The sequence below is a fragment of the Pieris rapae genome, chromosome 18 (genome assembly GCF_905147795.1).
Source record: "Pieris rapae chromosome 18, ilPieRapa1.1, whole genome shotgun sequence".
Lineage (NCBI taxonomy): Eukaryota > Metazoa > Arthropoda > Insecta > Lepidoptera > Pieridae > Pieris > Pieris rapae.
Window position 1 is genome coordinate 8,731,876 of NC_059526.1, and position 12,816 is coordinate 8,744,691.

Consider the following 12,816-nt stretch of genomic DNA (forward strand, 5'->3'; position numbering starts at 1 on the left):
AATAATGATCGGTGATGAATCAAAAGTTGATAAATTGTAAAATCTTATCTTTATCAATGTGAAATTCCATAGAAATTAATTCTTAATTACGATATCTGGGTGATCAAACAATTTTGAGATGTAAATAAAACAAAGCGCTCTCAAACAAATTCCTGTTTCACGCAATTTCTGATTCCGCGCAATCAAAATTTATAATCAAAATTGTCAGTAATTTTACACTGGAACTCAACACCCAATGGAATTTCCGCATTTCAGAGATCGATGTACGTTTTGTAGCAAATTTAAATTTAATTAGTCTTCTCAATCTTTGAAATTATTAGAATAATAACCGTCCATTGTCTTGTCAAATATCTGTCAAACGCTATTAAAAATATGAGCTAAACAAATATGTATTGGAAATTTTAAAATCTTCTTTAAATTTCTTGGACTGTAATTTGACAATGTACAGTATTTATTTTAATTATTGTATACATAATATTTTATAGAAAGTGAAAGTGGTGGAAACACGAACTGCACTCACTTTCTGTCCACCAGGACGTGGAAAATATTTTAATAATTAATTCATATACACTAGACGGACATACTAAAGCCAGTGACATATACAATATAACATTTTTACCATTAAAATTCCACGAACAACGTAATAAACTAATTGAAACATTGTCGCTTGCGCTTTACGTTGAAGTTAAATTCTAAAAATCAAACTGTAAAAATACACGTGCTGAACCATCATTGCAACCCTCACCTTCTGCTGTGCCTCGCGAATGAGAGGCTTTCCGCACTTATAATAAAATATACTATATTATACGCAATAACAGGATATTTAGGTAAAATAAAGTGCTCTAGTACCCACTCTATTCCCTGTGCTATGGGCAGCCAATCCCTTCCTTTTGGAGTCCATGTTAACGTAAACGTTAAGAAAGTACTACTCTATATATATTTCCATAGATCACACGAATATTAAAAATGGCGCATCTCATGTAACTAACAGCTCATTAACCACTAATTATTATTTAATCACAACCTGACACTTTCGCTTACAACGTTGTACTCGTTGAATATCGATGTCACGATACAATCCTCGAACATACCGATAGTAATACTATACCATTACAAAAGGTCAGAGGTTAACTCCAGTAGATCAGATGATAAGGGAGTAAGTGCGTTGCCGAATTTTTAATAATTGGTACGCTCTTTTCTTGTTGGACCCATCTCGAATTAGTTTAGAAATACATACTTCAGTGCGGCAAAAACTGCCTTAAAAAACTCTCAGATTTTAAGTTCAGTTAATTTTAATTAAGTGAATTTTTAATATGTAACCGACATGCTAGGAGAGATATCGAAAGAAGCGATTTGTAGAACTATGTATATTACATTTTAATAAAGAAGTTAGAAGGTTATCTGTATTGAATTCAGTTCAGTTCTACCAACCCAAATTTTCCACCAACTGGTTATTTTTTTAAATGAAATATAAGGCAAACGGGCAGGAGGCTCACCTGATGTTAAGTGATACCACCGCCCATGACCACTCACATTGACAGAAGCCTCGCCAGAGTGTTGCCGGCCTTTCAAAGTTTATAATTTCTAGTGCTGATTTATTTCCTAGACCTTCATGTAATTTCATCTAATTCCACCCATATCACCATTTTCCATCGTTCCAGAATCGATCAACGACAATGCAGTCAGACACTTCTATCATTTAGCATTTTTCTCCATTTCTTTGTAAACTTCATGTATATTTCTTGCAGTAGTTCTGTTTAGTTCATTAAAAGTTACGATTTTCACTTCAGTTTTCCTTTTATTTCCTCAAAGAGAACAAACGTTGATGTTTCAAAGGGTTTGTTTACGACAGAAGTGAACAATTGCATCCGTTTCAAACTTTGGTGACTGCTTATTAAATAACTTTCGTGAAAACTAACTGGAACAATGTGAAAGAATCGTTATTTTAAGAATAACACTTTAACTCTATTTTTTTAGCCTTAGTGCGACTGAGAGATCTTTTCAAAATTATAATAGTCGTTATTTTTTTAATTTTATCGTTCACTAGCTGAACTGGCAAACGTCGTTTTGCCATGTATATCATTTATGGTTATTGTGCCTCACTCGACATAGATAGGTATAGTGTATCGCGGACTTTTTTGTAGATATTTATAAGATCTACAATTACCTTCAACATTTTATGGTTCTATCTTTAATAGTTTAGGCAGGGTACGCAAAATAAGTAACTTTTTTGGTTGATTTTTTACACCTTGCGTCCGAAAAACCCTAATATCTTACGGTACCCTATTTTTGTTCTAAATTAAATATAGCCTATATTACTCGTGGATAATGTAGCTTTCGAATGGTGTAAGAAATAAATATAATATATTTATGGGGAAGTAATTTGATAAAAAAATGTATATAACTCGACGAGCGGATATTCGTGCGTTTCAGCAACGGTGATCAGCGAGAGACTGAAATGTTGACATTTCAAAGATCCTCAGATAAATCATGTATGTATGAAGAGAGTTTTCAAAAAGTAAGAAGTTAGAGAAGTTACTAAAAATCATGAAATTGAGAATTGAGTTTTTGGCTCGTGAAAACGAATTAGTTAGTCTAAGCATATTCGGTCACAGAGTAAACAAATTGAGAGAAAATAAATTTAATTTGGCTTAAACTTGACTAGTAGTCTAGATGTTAAAAGTAATTAATGCTCTGGAAAACTATAAAAAATAGTGATGCTACCTTTGGTCGTGGCGTCAGAATTTTGTGTCTGATTTACTTCGTGATTTTTGTTTTTCTAGTAGGCGTAATAAGTGAACCGTCTTGCGAGTGTGCCTTACACACATCAGTTTTTTTATCTAAGTCATTCCGTTCAACTCTATTTTCCTTCTAGAGAGTGTTGTGGTGTATAGCCGTGCTTGGCCAACCAACCAACCAACCAACGACCTCAGAGATGAATTCTCGCTTAGTTTTAATATTTCAATAATCTCTTTAAAATTATAACGGATATTACATTTGCTTTTGATAAAATTGAAGGATACAATGGAGTGATCGATACAAAAAGTACCGAAAAATTCAGACCAATATTTCTTTTGTAAAAGTATAATATAATTTGTTGTGGGAAAACAGGAATTTTTTGAGAACCTTTTTATCGCATATCTACGTTTTTGCGGGCAATAGTTATTTTTATTATGATTTTCATGTGAAATAAATAAAATGTAGTTTTATTTTATACATGAGTTCATTAATCATACAATAATAAGTGCAAATTAGGTATTTAGGTACCTAATAACAACGTATGGAGTAACTTCAATTTCGTTATAATAGATTTAGACTGTAATATAATCGATAAAAAATGGAATTATATTATAACTCTTAATCATTTGAATCTTATTACCAAACAAAATGTAGGTTGCATAAACAATTTGAAAAGTTCAAACTTCTTTAAAATTTTGAAAACTTGAGCTTTAGTTTCTAAAAAATCTAACAGTTTTTTTGGTAGCAAAAACGATTATTAGATATTTTCATAAAAATAAATAAAGTCAAAATCTATTATAACGACATAAAAGGGACTAATCATATTTGGTCATAGTCGTAACAGCCGAAGACGTTGTTATTACGAACCTTATACAATAGAATTCAGCCGGGACCTTTGATCTTAGTCAATATAACCGGTTTGTTGTTCTAAACGATGTCTTCGTAAACGGTTTTGACTGTATTTTTATTATTTGATTATTGGAAAAGATCGTTATTTTAGTATATTTATAGGTTATTGAAACATTTTCCGACATTGTGGATAAAATGAGATGCTGTTTCAAATTTGATATTAACGTTGCAATTGCAATGGACATCGCGGTTGTAGAATTAATAATTGAGATCAGACAAGGCTAATGATTCATATACCCTCTATTAAAACTAAAATTGATTATAGCTTTAAGAATTTTTATATTTGATTGGATTTTTAAGGTATTTAAGTAAAAGTGTTCTCTCTTATTTCAGGCTCTTTGCCCGTTATCCAATATCGATGGAGGGGCAGCGATGTTTCTGCATCGTTGTGTTTCTCGTCCACACTGCAATAGGAGCTGGAGAAGGTATAATATTTTAAAGGATATTTTCCTTCAAAACACTAATTATTTATTATGAAAATAGGTTAAGTTATCAGCCTGCGGCGATTATTAATGTGACTAATACTATATGTTAAGTACTCTATATATTTTTTTATTTATTGATTGCATCTTTATTATTAATAAAAGAAAGGGGAAACGATAAGGAATGTGGAATGCCTTAGAGGTGGCTTTTACCTGTTATTGGAAAAAAAGCTTTAATATTATACCAATGAAAACGAAAAGACCATTTAACGATATAAGCCAACATGAACATAAAATGAACGCGATAAGGATGAAATATTTCGTTTATAAGCTAAAGAATTTGTGCTTGAAAGAACAAGGTCTAATACATTAGATATAAGGCCCTTGTAAACTTATTAAACTTCTCCTTCGAGTAAAAGTTTTTGTACACGCCCATCATAGGTAACCCAGCCAACTTAGTCCAATTCCGCTGAAATGCTCTTTATTAGCTAGCTTTCTTAGATTTAGCAATTAGATAAATATAAATTTCAAGCACCCTATGACTTAGTGGTTAAGTACGCGTGACCTTGAGTTGGTAGTGAAGCTGCTGCCTAAGAAAATATTAATTAGATTATCTAAAATAATTTAAAATCGTGTTAGTTTCTTCGCCATTCTGAACTTTTAGGTTGATTTTTCTGTAGTTATATTTATTATGTAATACAAAAAACATTACAAGCTTTTAATTAAAGTCTTAGCACACACAGCTTGTCACAAAGACACTTAGAGATTTGTAAAAGTATATAAGTATATAACTATATGTATTTTATCGTAAATTTAACAACATAAATAACTTACTTTAAATTGCATTGGGATTGCATCTTGTTAACTCTCTTTTTTCACAACCTAATTATGGTTATAAAGGATTTGAATTCCGGGCGCGTAGCAGAAACAATCGCTGGGTCCCAGCTGTGAGATTACATTGCTTATGTACGAGATGTTAGAATTGTAGATATAGACGATCAAGTGGCTACCCCTATATTTTAACCAAACAGGATAAATAAGTATAGAATATTCTACATAAAATTGTTGTATTGTTTTATGAAACCACGGTAAAAGTGAAACTTTTTTTCACATTGTAGACATTTAACTTAACATTTACGGAATAATATTCCATTAACTACTACTAAAAGTACAACAAAGGGACTAATAAAAGTAGACTAAGTCTCCAACTAATATGTTTATTGAATTCTGTGTCTTAGAGAGTGCGTGGAGTACTGGCACAAATGAATAATAGTCTATACACTACACGGTCAGCTGCTGCGAACTATGTGTGCCGCCATATTGGCCTTGGCTGCTATGACGAGCGCCTTTCACTTTATCCCTACTCCGCAGCCGACCGTCACGCGTCATGCGCCACACAGACCAAAAAGTTTGTGACGATGTAATAAAAGTTTTACTTTAAAATTGTAATATTTATTATTTTGTTTTATTTTATTAAATTAAAGGTTTTATAATAAAACAAACATAAACAAATATTATATTTAGTTCCAACACACAGATATACAGTATTTACAATATTATCCAGCCTATGATATTTATTTATTTAGTTATAAGTTATCTAACAGCTTATACTTATACATATTATAAGACAAAACACTAAGACAATACAGAAAGCCAAAACAGATTACATAGATTAACAATATCGGTATATAAAACAAAAAACAAGCAAGTGCATTTATAGAGAAAAATACATTTAAAAACTAAAGTAAACTGAAATTTAACATTTAAAAACAACAAATAATACTTAGAATTTAAAACTACTACTTAAACAAAATCAGAGTCTTCCCTCTTCTTCTCCTCTCGAGTACTTCTGGACATCTTTCTTTTTGAGGTGGAAAAGTTCAATATCCTAATAATGACATATAGTTTGATAAAACCATATAAGAATGATTTTATTAAAATAAAAGAAAATAAAAGAAAACGGGATACGTATATGAATTTTTTATAACATCCGCCAGTCTTTTGAAGATGACTCTTATGAAAACTTCTTCTATTGTGAAGATTTGACAACGGAAAGGCGTACCGTAAAAACCTTAATGAACCACTTGCAAAACGGGTCAAGTTGTCTTTTGTTTGTATGGCGATTTCGTCTACAATGCTAGACAGTAGAGATAATTTTTAACACCATCTTGAGGAGAATACACTCAGATTGAAGACTGTAACTCCTGAGAAAACTATCGTTGTATAATTTAGTTTTTGATAAGTCTGATATATATGACTGTTGAAGGCTGAAAAGCTGCCAAAAATCTTCAAAAGATGCTAAGCGAAGCTGCGTATTTATGACCTAATTATAAGCAAATTCCCTCAAACATTATTTAAAATTTCTTAAGCAATTTTTAATATTAAAATAATTTGCAAAAAAAAAACTCAGAAGAAACAAATACCAACGACTCAGGTTTATGTAGTCGAAACATAAAATACCCTTCTAACTAGTACTATATATGGTTATTCAAATAACCCTATATATATATACGGTTAGAATAACTTTATTTCTCATATGAATTTTAAAAAAATATATATATATAACTTAATTTAACGAACAATATAATCCAAAATGCAATTCAACATTCCAAACATTTCTTTAAAGTTCAAGTATTTACTTATTATAGTTAAAATAATTCAACGACTTGAAACGTTATCTTTATGTAACTAGTAAACGTTACCTAAACTAATTAATAACTATATAAATCAATTATTTACACTTTTGTTACACTTGTTTGGCGTAACAATATAAACATATTGAAAAAAACTACATTTGTAGAAAAAACGACGCTAACAATAGAAAAAAGGTAATTAATACATTGAAAGTATTACTAATACGCATTATCTACTTAAACAAAATTTATTAAAATATTACAAAAAACTAATATGTTGCATTTGGCTTACTTCGGGTGTCAGATTTGGGACGGTGTACGCGCGCATCGAAAAAATTTACACTCATCATTTTTCCCTAATACGCCAAAAGAAGTATAACTTCAAAACAATAACTAAGCTTAAAATATATTAACTAAAATATAAAAGGAAAGATTCTGAAGATACTGGCAGCGTTTCCCCTTTTATTAGCTACTCATTATATTAAGACATATGACACATCCGTCAGAACAGCTCAATCTTAGAACTGGCATTAAATCATAACTTTATTGCAAACTCTCTTACTCATACCCGAGATTTTCATTTCAAATTGAATGAATGTCCCTGTTTTTGCCTTATACAATTCAAAAAGATTCTTGAAAGCGCTTTTAATATAATTGAAACCCTTTCGTGGGTTTCAATTCTCTTAAGAGTTGAAGCGAATTATGAAATTTTGTTTTTATATCATTTAAATATTCTTAATAAACTATTTATATTTTATAATATTACAGTGTTCAGAGGAGTTGTTAGGATTTATACCTGCAGCTGAGTTTCATCATCGGACGTTGAGGCAGAATACGAAATTCCACCTGAATCACCTCGACCTCCGCAGTTCCACAATTGAGCGTTTTCCTGGCAGTTTTTGCCGCGCACCACCACTTCGTGGAATCGCTGCCTCTGCTCCCCACTGGAGTATTTCCGAACCAATCCGACTTAGGGTCCTTCAAGAAAAGAGCGTACCAATTTTTGAAAGGCCAGCAATGCAGTCGCGAGCCTTCTGGCATTGAGAGTGTCCATGTGCGACAGTGTCATTTAGCATCAGATGAGCCTCCTGCCCGTTTGCCCCCTATTCTATAAAATAAAATTAATATTTCGAAAAGTTATCTAAATTGGGGTAAACTTCCGGGGAACAATGCAATCTTAAAATTTAACAATAATTTAGCTATTAATTGTTGCCATAAAAGAACATGGGTGAGAATAAACAACGAAGAAAAGAGGAAACCGTACTTTAAATTCTGATTGGACAGACGAACCCATCCTACGATCCCATCCCATGACGCATCACAATGCGTGTCAACTGATTTTGCATTAGAGATGTTTTGGAATCAGTGATTAGCCGTTTCGTGTTTCTTCTCGTCTTCCGCCTTTTCGTACGTTTCATTTCGATTTGGGTATTGAAAGAATATATTTAAAAATGTATGTTTTGAAACTGAACTATTGCTATGGCAACGCGTAAGCAATCCATTTAAAACACTTAAATGTAATATCCATGGTTTCGGATAGAATGGAAACTGATATATTGTATTGTAACCACAAGTACCGCAGACATATGCCAGTCAATCAAACCTATACGCACTAGTACAACAAAATATTTTAACTAGGGAAGGCTATATTTTGCTCATCGTATTTTAACCCCAGAAAATTCAAAATTGAAATCTAGAAACTTCTACATAATGTCAGAGCAAAAAACGCGATTGTCGCTAAGTGTGCCTTAAATATGGCCAGATGGTAGGATATGTGAAGTTTAAATTGTACCATAATATTTTTGTACCATATAAATTATTTTTATGACTTTCGAATTTGAAAAAAATATTGATACGGGAGTCTATTATGGACTCTGAATATTCCTTACGCTACGAAAATACAGATCTTTAAATTTCACGTCAATGTATATACATTTCTTACTTTGTAATTCTAAAGCTAAATTACCTTAATTTTACCAAAAATTTAAAAGAAAACTTTCTATGTATTTTAATATCCTAAGTCTATAGTAAAATTTTTAGAACAATATTATTTTAATATAATTAAAGTTAATTAAAGACATACACCTAACTTCATAAACTAAGCAAACAAAATTAAAATTTGATATTTTCTTTAATATATTACAACTTTAACCGAATATACTGTTTCAAGATAATTAAGAAAGGTTAATTACGGCCGTTATTAATTAGACATATTGTAAAAACGTTTATTTTAAACGCTATTAAGATTTTTATTTAACAAACTTTTAAAAGATTATATACACATTAAACAATCAATATTATAAATTTAATATCAATTATATATAAATATACGTAAATTCTTTTTGAACCTACGGGATTAGTATACGTTTACGTAAATTATTATTTAACTTACGTTTGCTTAATTTCAGGTTCAACCAATCAGCCATCAACGGAGCACGTCGACTCCAATGAGCTAACAGTTTCCTTTCCACCTTTGGAAGATCTCTACACCAGCACTTTGGAAAAGCACTTCGCTACTGAGAACAACACTGTGGTCACTTCCCAGACGGGGTCTACTGCCCTCCTGCCGTGCGTCATCAGGAATATTGGAGATGGCATCGTAAGTGCTTTTTTTTACAGTTAATATTTATACACAGAATCTCTTTATACAACATCTATATTAATCTATAATGTATAAATAAGTGCAAATACAAGCGTCTAGTGTCAGAATATAATTTTGTCCCACTCGGTGTTGAGACCCTTGGTCCTAGCGCTATAAGGCTTATAAAGGAAATTAAAAAGGTTAGTCGATATCATAGGACCTCGGACACAATATATTTAGTCTAGCTATTTAAAGAGGGAACTGCCAGTATCTTCGGAATCTTGGCTAAATAGACTCCTTTTAATAATATATTTTAGTTATTATATTTTAAGGTTATTGTTTTTTTTAACTAATAACTAACATATTTGTGTCATTGATTATTATTTGCAGTTGTCTCCTTTTTTTGCTTTTTTGTGTTGTGTTAAAGAATAATTAATCGCTGTATTTACGGTGAGAGATGTAAATAACTATAGTTAAAGTATTATTTGGGTAGACAACTTAAAGCTGTATTAATAAAATAATAGTAGTCGTTACTACTAACTAGTAAGAGCCAGATGCAGTTAACAGATAACAATTTAGATACCAGTAAGCCTTATTCACGCCATCTATTAGACGTCACCACAATTATCAAAAAAATTGCTGAGGCTATTAATTTTCTTGACACCATGGGCTTTCTGAGACGTTAAAAAGAGCAAAAGTATTCTAATTACTGAATAAGTATGAGTGCGAGTTAGTATTAAGTGCTAAACAGTGGTAAGTGGAAAAAATAGTACAAAATAACGGAATGTCTGCCCTTAATAGATATTATAATTGTGTTATTGGACACTTTCCTGTGATAAATATCCTTATTTTTGAATAACTCATTAGTCTTAAGGTAGATCGTAATGTTATATTCTGTCAATGTGCAAAGAAAATTTAAGAAAAAATGTGAGCATGTACTAATGTACATACGTAAGAAGTGAAACTTCTTTATGACTTAATAATAATTGGTTAAATAGAGTTAGATATTAGATAACCTTTCACAAAAGGCTTTTATTATCATAGACATGAATACAAAAAAAAAATATAATTATTCATTTTACCTTATTATTACTAAGATTATTACAGAATTTGATTAATTGTAATATAACTATTATTATCATTGTTATCGTTATTATATATTTTTGTTATTAATGGCTTCGAATCTCTTCGTATCAACCATGATAGGTATAAGAATAAGATGGCGAGTAACGGATAAATGTGACGCGTAACAGAAAAATGTGACGATATTTTTTCCAACGCCCATAAAGACTCCAAAAATAAAGCCTCTTGACACAAAACAGTCCGCTGATATGTAAAACATTTACGTAGTTTCAATGTCTTATGCGTTTACCAAATATAACATAAATCATTTTATTATAAAGAACCTAAGTGGGATAAAAATAACCAAACTAATAATTGAAGTAATAAATAGAATTTATTCGAGCAAAAGACCGAACTTCAAACATTTCTAAAAGGACATCGTAAAATATTACTCTTTACACAAATTTCAACCTTTTAATTTGGAAAGTACCTTTGAGTGTTCTTGAATAGACCAGCTTTTATTAATTTTAACATCAATCGGATTTCGCCTTTATTGTATAAGACACAAGGGGCATACTTTAATATTTTACGAATCTGTCGCTAGTTATGAATTCCACATTCTTTTGTATAGCAAACTAATGTTCTAATTAATTGCTCAAACGTCTTATTGATATTCAAAAATTTAATTTAATACAAACGAAAATTTAATTTAATTTAAGAGTTAAGTAATTTTAGACAGCTGTAACCTGTCAACCCATTAATAATCTCATCAAAATTATATAGACAAAATCCATGAGATTGTCGAAACGACGAAGGAATATTTTATTTATACGTTATGGATAACTGTTCAGCTGTTAAGCAATGTTCTGTCTGCGTATTCCATCGTTATACTGCATCCCAAACGCAGTAAGAGATCCATATAAAATCTCCTAGCGATAACATTTAACATATTTTAATAATAATTTGAAATAAAATCTCTGCTTAAAATTCTCCTTTTTTGGTGATGAAATTATTTGCCTAACTTATAATTAATTAGCTTGAATACTTTTCTCTTGAATAAATTAATATTGTTATTTCTTTAGGGAGCTGTCAACAAAATAATTTTCCGACTTTTAAAAAGTTATGATTTCCATCGTAAACAAACTAATTTAATAATTATTTGAATAACACGTGTAACAAATATTAATTAAGAGTTTTTCAACATAAGTTCTTATTAGAGGGTACCACGAAACAGGGTTTTCATACTAGCATTAATATAAATGTAAGGATTGAAATGAAGGAATATAAGGATTTTTACTTAATTTCTTAAATACTTTTATATACTTGGAAATTGCGGCCTACGTTAACACATTAAGTGCTCTTTTCTCGGATCCGAGTGGATCGGGGTCATAGTAGCGGTGCCGCCCACTCGGATCCGTGCGAGCGTCCCGTTCATTTTTTACGATTTCCATCCCTAGCTCTCGGATCTAAAAAATGTTTTTTTAATAAAAATAATAACATACATTCATACATATTTTCAAATATTTATATTTACTTAATCAAAATTCGCCATAAAAAGTTTTGGCTACCGGCAATTACTTTGTCTCCATTGTTTAAGCATTCAATGTGTTAAATGTTTTTCACGAAAAAAATTACTTGAATGTATTTCTTTGTAGCACGTTTTGGTGACAATAGAATGTTAAATTATAGTTATGTAGAACGTCTTTACACAAACGATTACACGCTATATAATTCAGAATATGAAATAAATATACTACTATGATATCCTATTATAATAGTATTCTTTGGTTATTATTCTTTTAAAAATAACAAAATTTAATTGATAAAAGTTGCTTCTTCATTTTTTTAATACACTTTATTACGGCCACATCCGAACGCAAGAATTCATAATTAAAAATAACATGAATTCAAAACCAGCGTCGATATTCGTAGCCAGCTGCAATGCTCAAAGTAATTTTCCATTTTCATCTGCAATATTCAAGTTTTCAATTAAGATGTCTTACGGCCCATTGGGAGTCTTAGGAAGTTTCCTGATCCCCTGGAGCCGATAAGGTTCTTAGCGAATTAAACATGGTAATACTTAGTGATTCCATAGGAACGAATCTACTGTAAGCGAAGCATACTGCGCCTAAAATAAGAAATTTATATCTTGGTGTTTTAGTAAGTAATATAATTATAAAAAATTAAATTATGTGTGAACACACACAACTACAATACAGGTCTATAATTGTATTTATTTATTTATTTAGTACACCTACAGCTAACATAAATTATATATAATTACAAACAAATACACTGAGAATATAGCCAAAGATGGAATACATGATACATTTAACAACAAAAAGATTTATAAAAGGGAACAAACAAACAAAAATTATTTAATACGTTTGACTAATTGTGATTTAATTTATTTAGCTAACTAATAGTTGTGTTGTGTGATGATGTAAAAGTGTGGGTTATTGTATTATTA

The 12,816-nt window shown here is 30.7% G+C and overlaps 1 protein-coding gene across 1 annotated transcript in view; it reads left to right on the forward strand.

Moving 5' to 3' along the window:
- The window catches only part of LOC111001284, a 101,055-nt gene that overhangs the window by 61,661 nt on the left and 26,578 nt on the right, over positions 1-12,816 (forward strand). Inside the window, exons 2-3 of the mRNA XM_045632201.1 lie at positions 3,982-4,073; positions 9,112-9,302. Coding sequence (XP_045488157.1) covers positions 4,007-4,073; positions 9,112-9,302 — 258 coding nt within the window. The 5' untranslated portion in view covers positions 3,982-4,006. The remainder of the gene's footprint in view (positions 1-3,981; positions 4,074-9,111; positions 9,303-12,816) is intronic.